The sequence below is a fragment of the Mugil cephalus genome, chromosome 2 (assembly GCF_022458985.1).
Source record: "Mugil cephalus isolate CIBA_MC_2020 chromosome 2, CIBA_Mcephalus_1.1, whole genome shotgun sequence".
Classification (NCBI taxonomy): Eukaryota; Metazoa; Chordata; class Actinopteri; order Mugiliformes; family Mugilidae; genus Mugil; species Mugil cephalus.
The window spans coordinates 32,745,598-32,769,726 of NC_061771.1; the positions used below are offsets into that span (position 1 = coordinate 32,745,598).

The window sequence follows — 24,129 nt, forward strand, 5'->3', positions numbered from 1 at the left end:
TAGTCGTGAGAAACATTTAAAGTTACATTCGGTTCCAGTTGCACCATTTAAATAATTAACAAAGACACTCGAGTGTGAACGTAGCTGCAGGTTTGATGCACTTTTAGTTTCTTTGCACAGATAAAAGAGCGACGTGTAGACGTGTAGTTCACTGCTGCAGACCAGCCCGTATTCTCTACCATTTTATTTCATTTTCTTTAACGGCAGCATTTTATTTGTTGTATTAACGTCCAGCGTTAAGGAATTAATGATGTAAGAAAAGAAAATGGAACAGTTGCCGTGGTCCAGAAAAGGATTTCATCCTCACATGAGCGCGTCCATGCTCCTTAATGTCTGTAATTATCACAGAGCTTCTATGTCAGCGATGTAAAACACGCTTTCAGCAGCTCTTACTGTAAACTCTCCAATCCAAGCCTCTATTTTCCTCCCGATGCAGAAAGAAAGAGAATCACTTAATCCACATTTAAACCTTTTCCTCGGAGGCTTTTCATGAGTTTACTAATAAACTCATCTCAGCTCCAGAGTGAAGTTATTTACGTTGAAATTGTCTTTCCTCCATTGTTTGTTTGGACGGACTCACGCTGTGAGTTCTTCTTCTTCTTCTTCCACCGTAGCCGCTGAGAAACGTATGCTGCTCTGAGCTACAGTCAGAACGGCTCCGCTCCCTCAGGAGGGTAAATAAATACATATGCAGATGGCGATGAGATGATGCTGAGCTGGGTGTGAAGGAAAGGTGTCCGCTGGTGTTTAAAGGAAACACACATTACGCAGGGAGCGCGGCTGTTTACGCCTCGGTGGGAAACCATCCACCAGCCTCTCAGTCGCACACGCTTTGTTTTCACGGCGAAGCCTCACGTGTGACACGCGGGTGGGACGTCGTAGCGTTTCTCATGCAGACTGCTGCTTCCAGATAAGGCCTCCTCTCGCTTTCTCCTCGTCGTACGTCGCTCCGCTGATGCAAAGAGCAGGAAAAAAAAATAAAATGCATTCGCCTTGACAGAATATTCATGGATGGATCATAAACAAAGCTGTTAAATTATGAGGTACAGAGACTGTTACTGAACATCAGCCTCATCTTTATGATGAATAATATTATTCATTCTGGGTCAAAACAGATGTGAAACAAGTTTCCCTGATGTCAGAGAACCTCAGGAACAAACTGGTACAAGTGAATCTTCATGTTACCGGTTGAGACCAACATGACTGGATCTTTAACGCTTTAAGATCCAGTCGTGTTAGTCGTCTATAAAGAAAGACATAATGTTTATTTTATTTTCCAGAGAGAATATAACCTCCTCATTTACTCAAAAACATAAAATACGCTGTAATTCAGAAACATATGAACACTCAATCAAAACAGAGAAATAAATAAAAATAATAAAATTAATTAATTAAAATAAAAAAATAACAAGAAAATTATTAGAAAACCATATTTAAAATTTCCTCTCCGTCCTTCCATCAGACCAGGAGCATCAAAATAATAATAATAATAATAATAAAAATGATTTGGGTTCCAGCGATGAGGCAAGAACATGAATGAAAACAGCTCCGGCTACACACGCGTATATTTACACTCAGTCACAACACACATCAAACCAATTCATAGCTTCTCTTATCTCCACCCAAACACACAAATATATGAGTAAAAATAACTAGAGGGGGAAGAGCATCACATATTTATCCTCAACAAACAACAGTCTGAAGAGTCTGGTTGTTACATTTAACACGATCCGTTACCGGGTTCCATCGTCTAAGGGGAACCTTGGTGGGTGGTTCCCATCCAGAGTCTGGTAATAACCATACGAGTCATAACACAGTCTAGTTGGTTTTCTTTAACATTTCTGGAAATGACTGAGAACCTTCACAGACTAGAGACACTGTACGAAGAGAAGCGTTCACCCCTCAGGTAGTTTTTTATGTCTTTAGTCCGTTAGAGAGCGAGGCCTGTACCACTGTCCTCCTGCAACTATCACAGCTTTGTCTTGTTCCCCTCTGGTCGTGAACCAAACCGAGATTAAATGCAACACTGGAACGATATTTTCTGACCCTGAGTCGCAGCAGAATGTAGATGTGAAAGCATCCTGAGCCACAGTTATTGGGAGCAGGTCAATATCGTCCATTCCCCGAGAAAACATTAATCAAATGATTTCTGCTTTCAATTAGCGTCACTTCCACACTTCCAATCAGTCGTCCGGAGGAGCCCGAGGTTGTTGAGCATTTCAAGGGAAGTTATGAGCTAAATTTGTCATGAGCTGACATTTCCTAATGACGCTTCTTATCCGGCCTTATGAGTTGTAATGAGTCAATTAGGACCTAATGAGCCCGTTTTCAAACTTCATATATTAGAAATCAAACTTTTGTACCGTGGCTACCTTTCATTCTGTCTCCATTCATGAAACGTAAATGGGCCGTGTATGTTTTGGTCACTGGATTTTCTGTTCAGGAAAAAAATGCATTTTAAATTTCAAAAATTAAAATTGTAATTCAAGACATTTTATTTCATCAGGGTTTAGAAGGGATGAAAAAAAAAACTTTAAAAACTGGTTGATTTTCATTTTCTTAAAATTTCTAAATTTTCTAAATTTATTTTAAAAATAAAAAATAAAATCGTTAGACACAAAAACAAGGTTTTTTTTTTCATATTGTGCATCCGGAAGTTGTAGATTTCAAAGTAAGAGCGCGGTCCGTTTTGGTTGTTGGATTTTCCGCTCAGAAAAGGACATTAAAAAACAAAACAAAAATTTGGTTTTTAGATTATCAATTTAAATTTTAAAAATGAAACTCAAGACATTTTTCTTGAAAAATAAAACAAAAAAAATAAAAAATAATAATAATTTGCAGACAGAAACAAAAAAGCGCCTGTTTTTTTTGTTGTTGTTTTTTTTGTTTTGTTTTGTTTTTTCATATTGTGCGAAAAGAAGTTGGCGTATTTCAGGTAAAAACTAAAAATAATTCCATATAATCAGGGAATGGTTAGCTACTAGCTAACATTGTTCTGATATGCAGGCAGACATTTCTGCAGCCTTGTTTTATCAAATATCACGTCAGAGTAAGATTACAGATATTTTAGTCTGGGAAAGCACAGATACAAGTCATGTGTTTGGGCAGAAACAAAGCACCGTCCTCATACATGCTCTTACTTTGAAAACGACGACTTCCAGTTGCAAAATATATAAAAAAAAAAAAACAAAAAAAAAACAGCTGCTTTTTTGTTTCTGTCTTCTAATGTTTTTTTAATTATTATTTTTCAGAAACAGAAAATGAAAGATTTTAAAGTTCTGTTTATTCGTTCTCAACCCTAATTAAGAAAATGCCTTGAATTTCAATTTTTTGAATTTTAAAATGAAAATCAAATAACCGCTAATTGTTTTCTTTCTTAATGTCTTTTTTTTCTGAACCGAAAAATTCAGCGACCAAAAAACGAACACAAACTTTCAGTCCGGTGAACCTGTAAATCTGTAAATAGTTTGAGCAGTAACCCGGGAGGTGCTTTTGTTTTAAGACGAGTGAAGGAAGACGGTGTAATAGCTCACCACTCTCCTCTCCCACACTAACAGTTTGTCTCTTTGCCCGTGGGAGTGAAAAGACGCCAAAACCCTCCACCGTCCAGCCTCTAGATGCCTCAGCAGACGCCAAGGCAATCAGCTCGGAGCGGAAAAAGCAACATTAAAAAAAAGACAAGTTTCTTTGTGAACGGGCGGGACGACGCCAGGGCTTATTGACAGCGTCTATAGTGAAAGCAAAAGGCGGCTCGGACCGAAGCACAGGGAGAAACAAGAATAACACTTAGTGCTTTTTACTTTGGGACCAAATAGGCAATTCTCCTCAACACCAGGACTAATCAATGAGTCATTGAGTGAAGGCGAGGCAGCAGAAAAAGAGACAGAGTACGGGGGGAAAACATATCTCTAATCGAAGAAGGGGTGGGGAGACGAAATAAAAAAAAAAAAGAACCAAACAGGATAGATTGACACGGGAATGATTCAATGACATTTAAATAGAGAAAGATAGAAGAAAAGAGTCAATGATACTACGGAGAAGAAAAGGAGAGAGGAGGAGAGTAGAGCAGAGAGTCGGCCATTGATTAAGGCTAATGAACCTCCTCGGGCTAGTGGCTAGTGGCTGGGATTTAAACACACACACACACACACACACAGAAAAAAAAAGACCACAAACACACCGTTCACGTCTGAGGCTGATTGCAGAATGGAGTCACTTAAGTAAATCAAAATGTTGCAGCAGGCTCCATACAAAGAGACAGGGAGACGGAGAGGGAGGCAGACAAAGAGATAAAGTGGAGGAGAGTTTGAGGAAGGGTAGAGAGAAAGAACCAAACAAAGTGTGTCTATCTATCTATCTATCTATCTATCTATCTATCTATCTATCTATCTATCTATCTATCTATCTATCTATCTATCTATATGTGTGTGTGCCCTGACCTGACTGTGAAATGAGACACAGATGGGGAGGGACGTGATATACTGCAACGCTTTCGTCCCAGTTGAACTCAGCCTTTTTATTTTCTGTACGAGTGAATGTTTTTCATTTTGTTTTTGATTTGCTCTCGACCTTGGTACTAAGCTCTCGTTGCTCTCTGCTTTTTTTTTTTTTCCTTTTTTTTTTTCCTCCTGCTTCTTTTTGGAGTCCTTCCTTTACAGAGAGATTTACAGAGCTTAATTGCAAATCACGGGCCACTTTCCAAGTCTTGGATATATTTTGCTTGGTCACATTCAATCAGCCGCTTCTGTGAGTCTGTGACAACGAGGTTTCATGACATAAAGCGACTTATGAATGAATAAATAGAACTTAATCGTCATGATTCAAACATCAGTAAAGGACACCAGGTAAAATAACACTAAATCAATAAATCAGCACAATACTAATTTAATGTTAAAAAAAGAAATAGTTGCAGGATGACGAGGAGCATGTGAGTGGTAACATGACTGAAACGCACCAGATGTGGTTTTAGTGCAGTCCCTTGTTTGTGTTTGCCCTGTTTGTTTCAGTCTTCCGGTGGAGGAGTGGGTGTGATGGTGGCCACAGCAGGCCCAGGCTAAACTCTGGTTTTTAGCCCGTTAGCTCTGACTGTTGTTGTCCTGAACCGGATCCAGTGGTTCAAACAGGGAGTGGCTGGGGTGTGTGTGTGTCTTGTCTCTGATTGTGTTGTTTGCCGTCCTTGTGAACCCGTTGGCGTGAGTGAATGGGCTCCAGACTGGGGAGATGTTCACTGGAAGCTTTGTTTCCATCATGTTGGACGCTTCACTTGTTTGATCTTTTATGTAGGGTGGTCTTTGTTAGTCTCTGTTGGACCTTTTTCATTAGCAGTGAGATGTTGATGGTCCTTGTCAGGTTTTGAATGCAGCAAAGGTAGAAACTAGACTTGTAGAGTCTCATGAAGACGTTTCTTCAGTTCTAAGACTGGGGAAGGAGTTGGGTTTAGGAACATCTGTGGGCTATGCTCATCAGAAACCTACCTACCCACGCATGGATGCATGTGTAGGTAGGTACGATAGGTAGGTAGGAAGATAAGGTAGGTAGATGTGATACGTAGCTAGGTACTATAGGTAAGGGGATAGATGGGTGAAGGATGGGTGGGTAGGCAGGTAGGTATGAAGGTACCATAGGTAGGTGTGATACGTAGGTAGGCGACTATTTTATTGATATAATTATTATTCTGTACATTCTTTGACTTTAATCTCATTTTATTTGATCTTTCTTGTATTTACTTTGTTTACTACTATATCCAACTTCGGTGACAAAGTAATTTCATCATTAAAGTTTGTCTAAGTCTAAGTCTAGACCCGCGGCTCCTTTGTTCCTCTGTTGCGGCTCTCTGCAGCGAGCGGTGCGAAGCAAGGACACTGATCAAAGCCGTTCAATTTTTAACGCTAACTGGTTCAGAATAGCGGCAACTAGTCACTCATCAGTGAACGAGCGGGAGCTACGCAACAACTGAATGACACTGAATGCCACACCACACTCATGGTTGTAACATCAACCAAAAAACACTGAACTCCCACAGTGCATTGCAGCACATTTACTAGTTGCTGTCGAGTATTTAACTGAAACGTATTTTTATTTAGGTGCATTCGTTTTTTAAATATAATTCTAAATTTGAATTGATGATGATCTTTTAACATTAAAATAAAATGCATTTAATTTTTTGTTGCACAAAATATACGGCGCGCTATTTATTGAACTTTTCGACCCCAGGTAAGCTAACCGTGGATAAATCCCTGTTATGTTACATAAATGCAATTTCGTTTTCTCTGTAGCAGTTATTTCATTTCATAAATGCAACACACTAAAAGCCTAACATAGAGGTGAAAACGATGTATGCAGTGTTATCTTCATTTTAGATGTAAAGGGGTTTGGTGGCTCCCTGTGTTTTTTTTCTGTGGGAAACGGATCCAAATGGCTCTTTGAGTGTTGAAGGTGGCCGACCTCTGGTCTAGATGGATCGGTGGATGATGGATGGGTAGTTGGTAGGTCCGATAGGTAAGTAGGTAGGAAGGTAGATAAGGTACGTAGGTAGGTAGGTACAGATGGATGGATGATGGATGGTTAGGTAGGTCCAGTGTCATCTGTCTTATACAGATTCATGGCTTGTTGGTGGAAACATGTCCTGTAGAGTTCCTTGAGACCAAGAAGCTGCTGGAACCTTTTGGAGAATGAGCTCTGTTCTCTTATCTTAGGTCCAGTTTCAGCCTGTTTTTATCTCTCTCTCTCCATATATATATATATATAGATCGTATATGCTACGACCTGAATAAATTTTGATGTGTTTTCACACATATTTCTCCACTCTGCCCATTTTTTTGAACAGAGTAACAGTGGCGCTGCTTGCACTGAGTAGATTAGTGGGTTATAACCACAGACTGGGCCCAAGGACGCCAGTTTACACCCATCTGCTGCAGGGGCTTATGAGAGCTTATGAAGGTGTGCACATACCAGTGAATGCGTGAAACTGGCTTTATTTGTAGGCTTAGCCATCTCCACGTAGCATGTGCCAGATAAAAGTGTCGCCCGAGCCAGAATAAATGAAACCGTGGCCAGCGTACAATGGTTTTATTCTCTCATCTTAATGTATTTGCTTTTGAGTCTTCTCTGAAGAATCAGTTTCAGCAATGCTCGTGTCAGTTAGCCTTCATCGCAGCCAGCAGTTCTCTGAGCAGAGCCTGTTTTCATCTGTCTGAGAAAAAGGTGTCCAACATTCAATGAGAAAACGTTAAAAACAAGCCTCGCCTCGTACCGTACATCTGATGGAAGCGCACCAAGTACACCATTTATCTCAAATGAATGTGTGATTCACCTGAATATTTCTTCATAATTATAAATTCAAATTGAAAGGCAAGCAAACTAAGGTCCTGTTGATATATCCCTCATAAAATAAACCCCAAAACTCACGTATTCAAATTGCAAGAGGTGTAACTGTAGCACCAAGGACATTTATCACAAACTGAATGAGCCTCTTTTTAATTAAGCTTCCCTTCTCCTCTGGTGATTTCCAGAGGTCATTCGACATCATGAGGTCATAAAACATCATCAATAACCATTAACAGTGAGAATATTTAGTGACCTGCCACTTCTTTGGCTCCATTCAGGCCTCACATTAACATCCTTCCAGGGAAATCTGACGGCAGAATAAAGTACAGGTGTGAACACACATTACAGTGATCAGATCTCAGACCACAGTTCTACCTCAGGGAACCTGTTCATTGGTAACGAGAGCCTTTTAAAATATGCAGATATTTGTAGGTGTTAGTTAACTGAATAAAGATTAATCTAAATCTACACACTGTGCTCATTATCACCGATACAATATACACATGTGCTTTCACAGCTTGTTCCAAAATTAATGTCATCTCCCCAATTCATGGTGCACACACTCAACAAACAGCTGATACGGTGGTAAAGATTAATTAATATTATAATATTAGATAACACTGTGTTGTACGGCATCCAAAATGATGTCAGTGCTCATTTACATTTAGAGAAACTGGGATTGGGACTCGTATGTGGATGCATTTTAACGGCAGGTTGTGATCAGATTCCCCAGAAGTCAAATCTAAGGTCTGAACTTAGCATTTCTTCACCTTCTAGACACTATGCATGAAGTTGCTGTGATGCATCTGCCCTGTGCAGCTCTTCAATTCCGTTTTTTTTTTTATTATACATAATCTCCGTAAAGTATTTTAATCATCCCTTACTGCCGTCGCTGTCCCTTTTCTTCAGAGAACTCGTCAGTGGTGGTGGTTATCAGCCCTTTAATGATAATTCATGTCTTTTAGCTTCATGAGTCAGGAAATAATAAAAAGAAAAAACTGTGTACTCAACTGAACTGTTGGGCCTGGAGCCAATCTGTTGAAACTGGGATTCACTTTTATTTCATCTGACGCTCAGTGAAGTTAATTTGATTGTGAGTGTTGGGAGATTTGATTTGATCTTTATCTTTCTCAAACCATCAACACATAAAAGCGAGTACACGTTGCATCAGTTTCCAACAATACAAAACAATTCCATAAAGACCAAAAAAACAAAACAGAACTAAATAATAGTCGAGTTGGAGAAGAGACAGGATGAAGCTTTTCTTGTTCTGTCTCCTCTTCACCAGGTTATTCACACAAAAACAAAACATTCATTACTTTAAACATAATTAAGATCCTTTCTGTGTAAAAGAGTCTAAAATTGTTTTAAAAATTCTCTATTTTCAGATACTAATTTATTACATAAACCTACATTTGTTTTTATTTCCTCCTCCATATCGTTCCATATTCTCACAGACTGATCTTTTTCACCGTCGTACTGACAGTAGTACGGCTTTAAATCATATGTGCTGCTGCTTTTTTCAAAACATCTTTGAATGTTTTTTGGTTTAGCAGTCGGTCCAAGGTTTAAATACTTTGAAAATCACTGATTTGTACGATGCTCCCGGTCCGATACTCACTGTTTGGTAAAGTTTCATCAGGTTCCACTGGGGCAGAATCTTCCTTTTCAAACCGATCTCATGTAAACGTTGGATCGGGCTCCGTTCTGTCTGAGCGCGCTCTGTCTGGACGTAAATAATCAGTGATGTCCAAGTGACGTTTGTTTTTAAAACAACTCTGAAAGAAGTAGACGTTGTGTCGTCCTTAGATGGAGAAAAAAATAGAAATACTGAACTGTTTAAAAAGGTCCATCAGAAATTCGTGACAAACTGAAGCGTGGAACAGATTTAGACACTCAACAACAAGTGGATATGAGTCCACAAAGTTTCTGAATCAATGTGTTGCTTTAATAATTAAAGTGTAAAAACTATAGAAACTACTTCTCGATCAGACGGAGACCTCCATGTTGTTTTCATCAGCTGCTCAGATTAAAAGCAGTGGTTCATGTGAACAGTTGCTCTGAAACCTTCAGTCGAATGAGAGAAATGTCTCCTGCATGAGGTGCTTCCACGCAGTACGACAGAAAGGGGACAATAAGTGCACGGTGCAGAGTATATAACGTTCAGAGAAAAAGGGAATGAGTTTTAAAAACAAAGAAGAAGACACGGCTTCACCAAATCCTGACGGCTGAGAGGTCAGGAAAGGACAGGACAGAGACGAGAGAGTAGAACAGCGAAAGGCGAGAAAAGACCCAGTGACTTAGAGGAACACAGTCTTCCCTATTAATGACTTGGCCGGAGCGAGAGAATTAAAGAAATGATAGAGGGCAAGGTTGAAAAAGAGGGGAGGGAGGGAGGGAGGGAGGCACAGAGAGCTGACTTGGCAGGAGAAAATGAACGAGAGGACGGCGGGTGAGAGCGACGGAGAGGGAAGGGAGGGTGGATGAGGGGTCAGTGCTCTGGTGGTGCTACAATAAGGGGGGAGAAACGTGGAGGGCCGACGAGAGGCTCTGAAAAGGCTGCAGCTGCCGATGCTAAAGACGTGAGGAGGAGACGAGAGGAGACGAGAGGACAGGAAGGCAAAGAGGGGGATGGAGAGAGGGGAGGTGGACAAAGAAGATGCAAAGAAACAACTTTACTCCAACGACTTTCTCCTTTTTATGGGAATCTGAATTAAAGGAGCTGCTACATCAGCTGTAACTACCTGACCCCCCCCCCTCCTCCCTCCATCACCTCTGAACGGTGTAAATGAGAGGAGACAGACAGGCGGGATGGATGGTAATCCAGATTTTCTGCTTTCTTGTAGCTGGACCTCACGGTTCATTAGACATGGGTATTGTTGTGCAGAAGAGGAAGCCACAGACGTGTCTCTGCAAGAGCATGAAGCCGGAGCAGGTTTAACGTGGAGCGTCATTAAACTACTACTTAGTGTCGTTAGAGGATCCACGTGTATGAACGATACTCAGATCCTGCACGCGGCCCTAAAGAAACCTGACGGAGTCTCGTTCTTCGACGCAGGATCCGCTGAACATCCAGACCCACGCTGCATTAATCCAGCAGCCTCTCCCAACAAACACCGCGTCCGCTGTGGAACGAGCCGACCAAAAAAGAGGCCGGTTCAAAGGAAATAATATGATTTTCTTTTCTCCCAGTAAAGTTTTTAGTTCTGTCTTTGTCACAGAATAACCCCGAGAGAGCATCTGATAAAAGACTTCTCCCAGACTTCTGAGGCGGACTGAGCGCCGCTATGATTTAGAGACAGATATGGATGGGCTTACTTCACGCCAGAGCGGACCCTTCGCGGGACTAAGAGGATTACAGTGATGCTAATGCTACCGTTAAAATTGTGTCAGACCACTGGCTGTCAGTCATGGCTGACCTGTTGTTGTTGCAGCAGCAACCGAGGATCCTGCAGACATTTCCCTCTTCTTTCAAACCTGCATTGCATTAAGGTTTTTTTGTTTCATGCTTTATCCTTTCCTCACTTTGCCTTCACGCTTTCACACGTGTCACCGCGCGACGTTTCTTTTCTCTCCTCGTTCTCCTTCTCTCAGACGTCTCTTTCTCTTTAAAAGGTGCTCTGTATTGTCAGAGGCAGCAGCCGTAAAAACACCCAATTTTACAGCACAGGAGTTCAGGAACAAGGGTTAGTGTGATGGGGGGGGGTGAGAGCGCTGTACCCTAACACACACACACACACAGTCGCACACACACACACACACACACACACACTCACACACGTTTGGCAAACTAAGCAAATGTCCAGGTGCAGCAATTATTCATTTATTTTTTTTTTCTTTTTCTGCACATTTCTGATTAAACATAAATTTGTTTTGCTGTCAAATTGAACCAGAGCTGCTGTGGTGCACGGGGTCTTTCTTCTATGTGTAGGTTCCACTTATTATTCCAGTCGATCCGTCCTTTTCCATCTGCTCCGTAATGTTTCCTGTTGCATTCTAATACACAAAGAGAAATCCTCTCCATCTTAAAAAGTGTCATCGACGACATCGACGGCATTTCCTGAATCAGAAATGAGTGATGAAGTGTTTTATTTCATGCGGTAGCTCACGTTTCACCGTCGTCGCCTCGTATTTACAATAAACCGCTCCTACACCGATCAGCCACAACATTAAGACCACTGGCAGGAGACGTAAATGACACCCTGTGATGTGGTGGAGTCGAGAATGGATTCCGTTAAATTCCAACAAATTGTGGAAGAAACCAGTAACAACCAGTAAAAAAAATAAATAAATGCCGAAGTTAAAAAAAGGATAGATTCCACAAAAAATACATGATGGGCTACCTCAAGAGGCCCAGGCTGAAGGTTTCGCTCCGGCCTTCACAGTCTCCTGACTTAAACATGGTTGAAAATCTTTGGGTAGACCACAAAAGATCCGTGCAAGACAGACCAGGATCTCAGACGTTTTGTAAGAAAGAATCGGCAAAAGTCCCTCAAACAAGGATTGAAAGACTCAACCAAACAAAAAGGGTGGCAACACTTTTTTTTTCCTTTCATGTTATTTTGAAAATGTAAAAGATGAAAATGAAACATGATTGGGACTGTATGGAGCAGGATCACGAAACCTTCAGGAATTAGGAAGGTGGTCATAATGTTGTGGCTCATGGTCGTAGTTTTATCCCTCTGCTTAGAAAGGTCATCGTCTGAATGTTAACATATTCAGATTCAGTGTTTAATGTTATTTAAGCGGTGCCGGAGGTGAAATGACTTCACTCAACGTAACAGTTTCATTTCTTTGTTCAGATTGAACCATTAAACCTCATTTCAGGGAAATAACGAAGCCTGGGATCCAGGTTTAGTCTCTAATTCATGAAATCTTAAGCCAATATAATCACGTAGGAGAAACTGAACCCACCAAACTAAATGTGGACTCACAAACCACCTTCTAATAAAACCTCTGGAGTAGATTCCTCATGAACCCGCCCAGTGGAGAGTCTTTCTTTAAAACCGCTTTGAAGCCGCTTTTATTTGTGTTGGATAAAAAGCAGAATGCTAATGACTGGTTGTTCCTCTCTCAGCCTTTGCATCGAGTTTTGATGTGATTTTTTCCAGGTCTAGAAAAAGATCTGAGGATCAGAGTTTCTGTCTTCATCAGTTCAGGTCTCGCTGCTTCTCAGGGTGTTTGTTCCCGACTCGTTCTGTTTCCACGTTGCTTTTATCGTTCGCTGTTCTGGTGATAAAATGGTTCTGCTGTGATGCATCTTTCATTCATAAAACATAACTGAAGATGGTCAAAGTGCCGACAAAACATGCTGCAGTGCTAAATAAATAACTACACGTGTGAGCTCAGGCCTTCTCACTTAACACCTCGAGCGTGTTGCAGGGTTAAAGCTCAGTTAACGAAGTCGACTATAACCGACCGGCTGAGACGGACGAACTCTAATCCATTAAGAACTCACAAATAATAAATATTCCAAATGGGACACAGAGCCGTTTAGTCTGGAATAATATGATAAAGTGGCTCTACCATCTGTTTTCATTAAGTCCTCCTGCAGATTTTGTTATATGCTGAGGAAGACAATCAGTTACAGTCCAACAATAAAAAACTAAGAGAAGCAGAAGCAGTGATTTAGTGCAGCGCTGAGGATACGTACCTGTGTCCAAAGTTATTTTTCTATTTTCAGCTAATTTATGGTTGAGATTAAAATCACTGGCAAACTCCTTCCACTGTTTAGAGAAGTGGAGTTCACGTCCAGCCCGGAGTGGGAAAGGAAGTTCGCTGGAAACCGTTGACTGAGCAGAAAAGCAGCACGGGGCCGTGTGCTGTTACACTCGGGCCATTTTAACGTACACGGCGGGAAGTGGACGGTTCGTCCACGCGTGGACAGCACACGCTATTTCTGGTGCAGCTTCACGAGTGGAAAACAAAGCAGAGGCTGTGGTGGTGGCTGCAAACAAACTCTGAGCCAGGAACAGAAACTAGCACCATGAAGATCATGTTGTGACCTGGATGCTGCAGGAACATACACACAAATACAGATAAAATATAGTGATTCCTCTTTGAGGTCCTGACACAGCAGCAGTAAATCTGTTTCAGTTGTTTCGTTGGCCTCTGTGGAGGAGATGTTTCTAGTTGTGACCTTTAACCCTCAGGACTCCAGAGTGTAATTGGTCTTTTTTTGGTTTCACCTTTCAGTTTCATCTTTAAAATGGTTTACATTGCTACATTTCAATCCTTTCAGCTCAACCTCACATCTGTGACTTTACAAACTGTATTAACACACTGGACCTAAAACCAGACTAAAACCATCAAGTCTCAGCAGGAAAAAAGTTAGAAAACCACAAACATGTTCAACCGACCAAAAGCTTATGTTCAAATTTACCAAACATTTAGCACATTTCCATTAAAATGCAGGAAATGCATCAGGCATTATTTGAAACCATTGATAAAACTATATCTAAATCACTGCTACATCTGTATATCTCAAAGTCCCAAGTCTCTGGCTTCTGTCTCTTTGACTCCATAGACTGAAATAGACTGAATACAGCCTCACTACCACAACTTCTCCCTCTTCCTTAGCAACCACTGACACATCACTTCCTGGTTGGATGATGAAAACGTGTGATGGGAATTATTTGTGATAAATTTGGTTTTACTTGGCCCATCAACAGGATTTTGATTTCAGAGGTTGAAGTTGGTTCTGAAGTTGAAACATAGATTCAGTGACGCTGCGTCTTGCTGCTACGTCGTCTTAAATCGGTCGTGTGATCTTGACTCAACTTGTAGCTGTGGGCTCATTCTCTCAGACTCTGATCAGTTTGGGATGTAGTGAACTCTGGACTGCCACCAGGTGCTGTTCACTTATCCTGTCGGTGGTCATAATGTTGTGGCTGATGGGTGCATGTGCGTGTTTAGGAGACAGTGTCATCAAATGGTAGCTTTGGTTGTTTTAAGAGGCAAGAAGGAAGAAGTCGTGTTCTGTTTTTATAGATGATCCACTGAAGTTTAGAAAACTCATTACTCATAATCATGATTGTGTGTGTGTGTGTGAATCATATTGTGGTTGTTTTTTACAGTACACAAAGAGCATTGTCCTTTTTTTTAAACTTTTTTGGGAGATATTCATTAAATTCGTGTGAGGAAGGACCTTTTATATATATATATTTTTTTCATGTCAGATTTTTGCAGAAGGGTTTTATCTCTTGAAACGCGCTGTCTCATGCAGCCCACGGCTACAACCAGAGGCACGGTTAGTATTCATGATCTCCGCCGTCATTTAATTCAAAGCCCGTCCCAGCGGAGCCGTCCCTCCCTCAGAACACCTCATCTCTGCAGCTCCGTCTCCCTCTCCCGTCTTTTATTTTATTTTATTTTTTCTCCTCTTTTCTCCGTGGTGTGGGTCATCGAGCAGCGAGGGCCACTCTCTACCTCCAACTGCACGCCCAACAAAGGCTGCTCGTGGCTGGGGAAGGAGGCCGGCGTCGCTCCCCTCTCCTCGCTGGGAGTCCAGAGGTGGAATGAGTTTTCACGCTCCAAGGAACACGAGTCTCACCACGTCCGCTGACCTCTTTCACTATGTCGATGAGTCTTTTAGTTTTTTTTCCAGGATCTATTCTGCGCCCTCTATTGTTTTTCCCACTCTAAAGCTCCCACTCGTGCCCTCGCCGCCCGTCCCTTTGTCTCTCTGCAGCCTCAGCCTCTTGTTGTGCCCGTCTCCCAGTCTGTCCGTGTTGTTCTCGCTCCACCTCATCCAAACTCCTCTGACCATTGTTGTGGCTTGTGAAACTTTTAATTGACTTCCCGTGTCATCTCCTGTTCTTTGCGCGCCCTCCTTTCTTCTGGGTCTTGTTCAATTTTCTATCAGCAGTGATGGAGTTTAACACAAACCCTGACCCCGAGCTTCGCCTCCTCTTCCTTTCTCGTGCTGTTCAATTTATTTATTTTCACCATTTATACTTTTAACACGATTCCTTTTTTCGCGCTGTGAATGTCTGGCGGAACCTTTGACGTCCGAGGGCTCTCGGTATCTCACGTCTCGCTTTTGTGAGTTTGAATTCATTTGCATTTCATATAGTGTCTCATCCTCATGGTCTGTTGGGAGGAAACAGTAATTAAAACTTTGCGTCGTGAACGGTGAAGTCCTGGTTTGTTTCTGCTCCTCTAAAGTCTGGCGTCTTTATTTAGACAAGTCTGCCTCTCGCAGAACAAAGCTTCCTGTATTGATCTCCTCGTGATGCTCCTTGCTGCTGCTCATTGTGCTTTTGATGCAGCTTCCACACAGTGTGTTAGATCTCCATGCACGGACCTTCAGTCTAGACACGGTTTGAAGCTGAGAAAGCAACTTTTTCACTTTTTTTTTTTTAACATTTTGTAGCGGGGTGAGTGCAGGATGAACGTTTACTGTGAAGGTATCACAGCGGCTCAGCTCAGAAGACTCTGTTGGTGGTGGTAGAGCTGCAGAGGAAGTTAGCAGGTGGCTGTCAGAGCCCACTGATGAAGACTCCTAGGATGGAGGAAGAGGCACAGATGGGGAGGAGGAGGAGGAGGAGTTGCCTGATAACGTGACACATTTAAAATGAACTTACAGCATAGGGGCCGGGTATTAATAGGCCCAGAGAATGCAGGTAAATAGATAATTAGGCACAAGAGCTGTGATGTAGATATACAGCATAAAGTGATTTTGACAGCACGGGAAAGAAAAGGGGACGAGGAAATGGAGCGGCAGGAATGTCCTGCATCACCGTAGAGGACGAGACGGAAACATGAGAGGACAGAGCTTCATGACTGAACTCACTCTGCAGATTTGTGCTTGAAGCTGGAGGAGGAACAATGGCTGCAAGTTCATTTACTAGAGGAAGTTAAATCATCTTGGATTTGTGCAGTTAGCAGGATCTGAAATGTTTTTTTTTATTTCGTCTCAGAACTTTAGATCCTGATGTTACTTCATTTTGTACACATTACAAAATTTTCTACATTTCTGCATAAAAATGACTCAAAACGTGAACGGTTTTCTGTCCTGAAAGAAGACAAAGAGAAACCAACCAAACGCATGAAATACAAATGAGCCAATGTTACATATCAAAGGGGTGTTAAAGTAAATGTTCTCCACGGTCAAAATAGAGTCCATCTGTTCACAAGTGTTTCCAGTCTGTGTGATGAGACTCAGGTGTGATGACAGATGAGACCAGAGTAGAATAGTTTGGTTTAAATGTTTGGAGATGAACCAACACTGCATTCCAGCATCAGAACCTCATCCCTCCATGAAACATGGGGGCGCTAATGTCCTGGTTTGTTCCTGTTCTGCTGCATCTGCTCATCATTGATGGACCAATGAACTGTGGATTCTACCAGTGAACTCTGAAAGAAAATGTCAGGACATGAGTCCATGAGCTGAATGTGAAGAGAAACTGGGTCATGGAGGAAGACAAGGAGCCCAAGAACACCAGTGGTTCTCCAGAAGAACCAGATGAATGTTTAGGAACAAGTCAAAGTCCTGACCTTCATCCAGTAGAAATGTTGGAGCAACATCTCACAACTCAGCTGGTTTCTTTGTTTACTTCCAGGTCTTTTTGTAAAGATCTGCTGAGATTTTGAGTCGTTTTTTTTAGCAAAAATGTCAAAAATTCTGCTTCTTTATGAACTGATGCTAAATTCTCATTGGGGAAAAACTCCACCCTGTAAACACTGACAGGGGAAACGAGGTTTATGTGAGTGTTGGAGAGGAGGGAGGGAGGGAGGGAGGGGGAGGCAGTGAAGCAGAGAGAGGACGAGTGCTGAGCGATCGACATATAGACATAACATAGATGAGGAGGCAGCGCGGCGCTGAATCTTGTAATCTCTCTGCCTTTGACAAATCAGCTCTTCCCTCTGTGACACCTCAGCCTCCACAGAGACGCTCCGGTCCGTCACGCTGATGGAGAAACTCTGCACACACTCGCATTATCCTGGAGTTACACCACAAACACTCAGCAAACACTGGCCTCTGCTCCGACTACATCACAACACGTTAACAGTTGCTTTTCATCTGATTCTTTACTTGTTGATTTAAGGTAACCAACATTTAGGAAAGGTGTTGTCTAGTAAAGCTACTATTTTTATTTATTTATTCATTTGGATCCTCAGTGGTCAAAGGTAACAGCTTCTCTTCCTGGGGTCAACATTTCATCACCAAGACAAAAAGAAACTAAACACAATAGACAAACAAACTAAAATAAAAAAAAAAAATAATAATAAATAACCACAATCACTCAGACTTTATCTGTTCATACAAAAGTAGCACAAAGTGCTATATGCAATAATCACACATGTACCCCCACCCCCCACCCCCCTCCTCTGACACAGACACACAACTCAAAAATTCATTTTGTAGAGCAAATAAAACAATATTCACTAGAAGAGGAGCAGAAACTGTGGAAAAAGACCCTTAAATAATAAATAGACCTGAGAAAAGATGAGATAAATAAATAAATAAATAAAATCAAACTTAAGATCATTTAAAATGACACAGAGACAGTAAAAGAGATTTAAATAAATAAATAATAAAATAAGTAGTAAATGAGTAAATAAATGGATTGTTAAGATTCAATTAAAAGCGAAAAAAAAAATTCATTCAATGTTTAATGTCTCTAATTATCTGATTAACATCTTTTGTTTTGCTTCATATTTAACATGACATGTTTTTATTCTTGATGGTTTTTTCATACCAAATGTTAAAGGTAACATCTGTACTTAAAAATGATAGAAAACCACTTAAACATCTCTTTCCAATGTGAAGTCGGTCAGTGAGATGTTTTAGTGATCTGCTTATTTCTGAATGTACGTGTGGATTTTTTTTTTTTAACTTTGACCATTTATTTATTTATTTATTTTTAGTCCAGTTGACACCAAAGATAAAAAGTGTTAGAAAAACTGAAGGTAACTTGAGGGTTACGACTATGAAAACTACCAATAACACACATAACAAAAGGTATTAACATACATGTAAAACTAGTCAGTAAAACCCTTAGAGCTCAGAGGTCGTGGTAAATAAATGAGACTGAGGATCTACAATCAGAAACTGTTCAGATCAACAGTTGTTGTGTGACTTTCTTCAAACTCTTTTTAAAAACAGTTTTACTTGTTAAATGTGTGATGACTGGTGGTAAACAGCTCCATGTTTCTGTTCCTCTGTGCATTAGTTTTATTTATTTATTTACGTCCTGTCTGTCACTATTATGTGACAGATGCTGGTAAGAGACTCTGGATTTTACATAATGAAACGTTTCCTATAAAACAAAGCAGAGAAACATGAGCTGATCCTTCAGCGTCTGAGTCTGACGTGAACGACGCTGGTGATAATCAGCCTCGTCCTGCCCTCAGGATAAAAGGCGCTTTTACCTAAATAAAATCAGGCAGCACTTTTTAAGCAGCGTTTCATTATCTCGTGCTGTGAATAGTAGCTGCATTACTCCACATGAAGGATGACTCAGGCTTCGCTTCGCCTTTATTAAACGCCCCGTGTTCAGCTCATCGGGGCCCAGATATTCAGAGCAAATGGATTTCTTCATCATTTCATCTTCACCAGCAGAAGAATTGATGGAAGCTGTTAGTCAGCTCTGGGGAATGTGATGTAAAGACAGCGGACACGTGAATCAGTCCATAAACACCACGTCTCATAGCTTTTAATTAGAAAACTGTCACTGTTGTTCTCAGATTATTGAGTCAAACTCAGGCTTTTACCAACAGTTTAGTTTAGTTGATACTAATTTAACAAGCCAACGCCTTCATAATGTAGAATCTGTTCAAATCTGATTTTATGTGGGCAACAGTCAAAACCTTTGTGCTGAAAGAATCTAAAGACACGTCGAAACATTTAAGTCTTAGGATGAGTTTTATAATCTAGCAAACTTTAAAATAAAATCTGTGCCAAGCTGCATGTCGCCACGTGTTCATTTCGTTTTATGCTGAACATTTAGTCTCCAAGAGCAAAATAATAAAAAGAAAACATAGAAATCAAAGCAGAAGTACGGAAGCCCGTCTCATCCACTTACAAACCAAACTCAGTCACATGGTTCGTCATGATGAACTGAAAGCTGCCTATAATTATGAGATTTAAAGTCTAAACGTTTTAGTTCACTCTCAAACATCCACAGTGAAGGTTTATTGGTACTGAATGTATCTTCGGTAAAGTTGTGTTTAGTAAAGGCCTCCGGTCAAACTGCTGAGCAGTAGCTAAGTCACTCAGACGATTTTAAATGACATTTCTGTCACAGATGTTTTAAAGACGGAGCTGAAACTGTGTCAGTTCATCAGAACTGTGACCTCTTCTCTCTCTCTTCTCTGTCTTATTCTGGGTGTTGTCTTTGCAGAAATAAGGAATGTGTTGTGTGCATTGAAGGAAAGGGAAAGTGTGTATGTGTGATTCACAGCAGAGGGTCGTTTCCAGCGTCTGGAAGAGAAGAAATGATTTAAATGAAGCCGGCACAGATTAACCTGGGTCTGTGGAAATGGTCATGTTACACACTCCGTAATTGGCCGTGGATGTTTTATTGACTTTATCATATGTAAATCCATTCTTCCATTTCATGCCTGAGGGATAATTATCCCAGGAATCACTGTAGCTGCACATGTTCTCCATGACTAAAGAGCTGATAGAAAATGATTAATGTCATTAACTTCTCCTGTCAGTGGTCGTAATGTTGTGGCTGATTGGTGTATTTAGACGTAGGAGTGACGTCTGAGTCGGTTTTTTGTTACTAATGGTCGTTTCTGTCAGATGTAGAAACAGAAACCAATCAAATAAAATTATAATTGACTTTGGCTGTGACGCTAAATAAAAAGCATCATCTAAAGCAGGTCTTCAACGTGGGGTCCGTGACCCCCAGAGGTCCCAGTGATTCATGTCTGACGGTCGCTCCTAATAATAATATGATGATGAGTTTGAGGCTCCATCGTGTTGTAGGTAACAGACACATCATCGACATGTGTGAGGAAACTCTGTGGTTAAACACTGAAACACTGACGCTCTTATCTCCAGGATGTTTTCTAAAAAAAAACATCTTTTTTCCTGTTTCCGCTTTTTCCTGTTTTTCACTAATACCCAGTTCAGAGCCTGTGTCGACACATGTGCACGCAAACGAAATTCAACAAGTTTATTAGTTTCTTCTTTGTGTTTTTCAGTTTTTACCAGTTCTCTGGTAACACACAGACCCAGTGAGACAAACATCCTGACATGTACATATTCATGAGTGAATTTATCAGCTGGACTGGGAAATCTGCTACCTGCTCTGTGAGATTTGTGTTGTTTTTGTTGGGTTTTTTTTGTTTTTTTATTTAATAAACCGCGCCCAGAGTAACGTGCACGCATTTCGCTTTCCGGCATCTGAGTGTGTAAAAGGTGTTTAGATTTACATCTGCAGTGATGGGGCACAGATGCAGACTTGTTAATGAGGCTGTGCAACACTCATCCAGAAACCCCGGCTCAGTGTGTGTGTGTGTGTGTGTGTGTGTGTGTAGCGTTCAGCAGATAGCCTTGAAGGTTTGCATAAGTAGTACAATTACCAAGCCGGCAAAACAGCATATGGAGAGAAAGAATGGGGGTTGAGCACTTCCTTTACTACCACAGAGCCCTCCCTGTGCCAGCCCCACCGTTCCTCAACATATCCCCCCCCCACCCCTGTTTGCTTTCTGTTTTCTCCGCTGATGGCCGTGGAAAAGGAATAACAGCAGGGCTGGGAAATGGAGACTTGATGCTCTTTATGCAAATCAAATACCAGCATTGCCATTCATTTCCTTCAGAGCACCCGGAGGACAGAAAAAAAAAGGAGGGGGGGGGCTGAAAAGCACCAGGAAAAGAAAAAAAAAAAAACACACAGTAGAGAAAAGTTGAAGCCAGGTCAGCTTTGAGCAAATATTTTTATAAAAACAAAGGCGTGTTTTGTGGAGGGCGGCCGCTGATCAGTATGCAGCCTCAGTGTTGAGTTACAGTTCTCACAGCTCTGACCGGCCCCTACGCTGCAGTCGCATTTACATAGCGGTTAACATCCGGGGACACGGCCCATGAATGTGGAGTTAACAGTCTGTGATGTTTGGAAGGAGCTGAACGCGGGTCTGGCCCGAGAATCCAGGAGAGTTACTGTGTTCTCACGGAAACATTCGGTTCAGGAGCTCCAGCTGTTTGCCCTCAGGTCCAGTGGGTCCATATTATTTATAGTGACCAACTTGGCCAGATACCTGTCCCTCCCCGGCATCTTTGCTCAGTTTGTCTCAGTATCCGCCCGCCTTTCTTTTGTTTTTCCATTTTCCATCTGTATCGTCTGCTCACGCTTTCTTTATACTCTGGTAACCATCAAAAATGACCAATAGCCAAACATCGACAGACGATCGTGAACATTCGACTCTGTCGCTGGTTGTTTGCTCTGGGGAACCTGGGTTGAGCCAGTTAATAGCACATGTTCACACACATGAACACAGTGACATACACACATTATTCTCAGCGTAGCTTTGCATTTGATTTCATCACCGCCTGTGAACGTAGTTAAAACTGCCGCATGTAGCACGGTTCTACGTCTGTGTTGCATGGATTTATATTTACTCTGTGCAGCAGGAAAAGGCCTGTGGGTCATAAGAGTCACTCATTAGAGGATTGTGAAGGTGATCAGATGCAGGATATGGTTTCTCCTTAGCCCTAGTCTACAGGTGGTGCACTGTCATTTTCAGGAATAGGTCACGGTCAAGCAGTTGATCCAGGATTTCACTGCTGCATGAAACCAGATAGACTCGTTCAGAGGTGTCAGACATGTGCAAAGTGTGAAAACTACATATAAAAAGACATTAATTGCAGTTTTTTTACAAGAAAAGTAACTCCAGTTCCTAGTTTTAGTTGCTTGTACCACTGTTTTAATCGGAGTTGCAGACACAACACAACACTGGGAACACTGTTTTGGTTAAAGTGTACTTCATTAAATGCAGCCATTCGCAATGCACTGTATTTTGCAACTTTTCAAAGGGACACATCTTGTTATTTATGGGTTATTGTGATATTATGCTCCTGGACACATTTTCTGAACACCTCTGGACTAGATTCTAAACATAAGAGCAACAGATGAACGTATTAGAAACGTATTATTGGCCACCTGGGGTGTTGAGTTGAGGATGCTGATGACTTGGAGGAAGTAACTGAGGGTGATGAGGACGGTGATGAAGCTGCTCCTCTGTAGAACGTAGTCAGGATTTAGGGTGGACGGTGGGCGTTCCTCAGCTTTCCGGTGGTGGAGCTGCTTCAAGGATTTGATCTCATGATCTAATAAGTTCCAGGAAAATTATTTCTTGCCAACGCAGCCTTGGAAACCAGCTGAGATAACGAGCAAATAATCGTCATCCATTTAGAATGAAGTCTTACTCATTAGTTCCCCCACAGCCTCACAGACAGATTTGGAAAAATTTGCACACCAGAAGAAGGCCAACAAAGTTTAAACTGTAACAACTGCATCACACAAAGGCCGGCGTATCTCTAACCATGCTCCTCTTCTGTTCTCCACAGAGCAACCCCCCAACCACCACGGCTCCAGCCTACCTCCTGTGCCCCCCCCTCACCGCCAGCAGCCCTCGGTGACGGCTCTCAACCAGGCCCTGGGCTCCACTCACCACGCTGGCCATTCCCTGAATTCAACGCGGCAGCTAACCCCTCCCACTGGAAGCCCGGCCCCCGTGGCCGGCCAATCACCAGCCGAGCTGCAGACCACGCCCCCCGAGAGCGTCCCGCTGCAAGACAGCTGGGTGCTGGGTAGCAATGTGCCTCTGGAAACCAGGTAAATGGACTTTATCTTACGCCATGAGTCTGGTCCTGTTGGTTACACGCTAGACCTGAACTGTAGCCACAACCTGCAGCACAACATTATGACCACTGAATAACATTGATCATCTAGTGACAATTCAATGTTCTGCGTTGTGGATGTTACTTAGACCAGATCAAGCCCCCCCAACCCACAGACACACACAAAAACACTTTAGGAACAACTCAAAAAACATGAAGAACAGGCCCGTGTCCATTCTCTGATAAGTCACCGCAAGAGAGACCTGCACACTATTAGGCAGGTGGTCATAATGTTATACCGGATTGATTTAACTGATATTTGTCAATGTTAAATTAAGGTGCGAACGCCTTAATAGTGTCTGTAAAGCGGTGTGAGTACTGGGCGGTATTGGCAAGGACTTCACAATACGACACGTATCACGATACACGATACGAGTCACGATACGATACATTATTGTGATATCATGATATTGCGATATTCTATAAAGTTCAGTGAGAAATTTGAAATGCAGCTTAAAATACAAGTTGCATATATGTACATCAGATAACAGTGATAATTCATGGGACAAACAATATTAATCCAAATGATCCATTTCAAATTTATTGCACTTGTAAAGAAAAAGTAGTGATAATTTTGTCTTTTAAAATCGACAAAAGAAAAAGTTGCAATATAAATTCCCTTATCAAGACTTTTTCCTGCCCCTAATGAACCTGATGAATGACGACTGTTATGTAGATTGTAAGTGATTGACTGACAGACAGAAACATCTATTTGAGTTTAAAGCAGGAAAAGAATGACTTTTTCTTTAAAATCCATATTAAGACATTCATCGATACTGTATTGGAAGAAAAAGTATTGCTGTATCTATATTTTTTCCCACCCTTAGTGAGTCCTAAAAGGTATAAACCTTTTATATTAAATGCAGTGGAGTTTTAGTAATAAGGACCGGTCCTGATCTTCCATTCTCAAAAGAAAAAAGGAATGAATTGAAATGCTCGTTTTCACCGTC

At 41.5% G+C, this 24,129-nt stretch overlaps 1 protein-coding gene across 10 annotated transcripts in view; it reads left to right on the top strand.

The window, feature by feature from the left end:
* Positions 1-24,129, top strand: part of LOC125004004 (teneurin-3) — a 322,776-nt gene that overhangs the window by 157,109 nt on the left and 141,538 nt on the right. For all 10 annotated transcript variants that reach the window (XM_047578303.1, XM_047578307.1, XM_047578305.1 and 7 more), the window contains one exon: positions 22,847-23,114. In XM_047578303.1, coding sequence (XP_047434259.1) covers positions 22,847-23,114 — 268 coding nt within the window. The remainder of the gene's footprint in view (positions 1-22,846; positions 23,115-24,129) is intronic.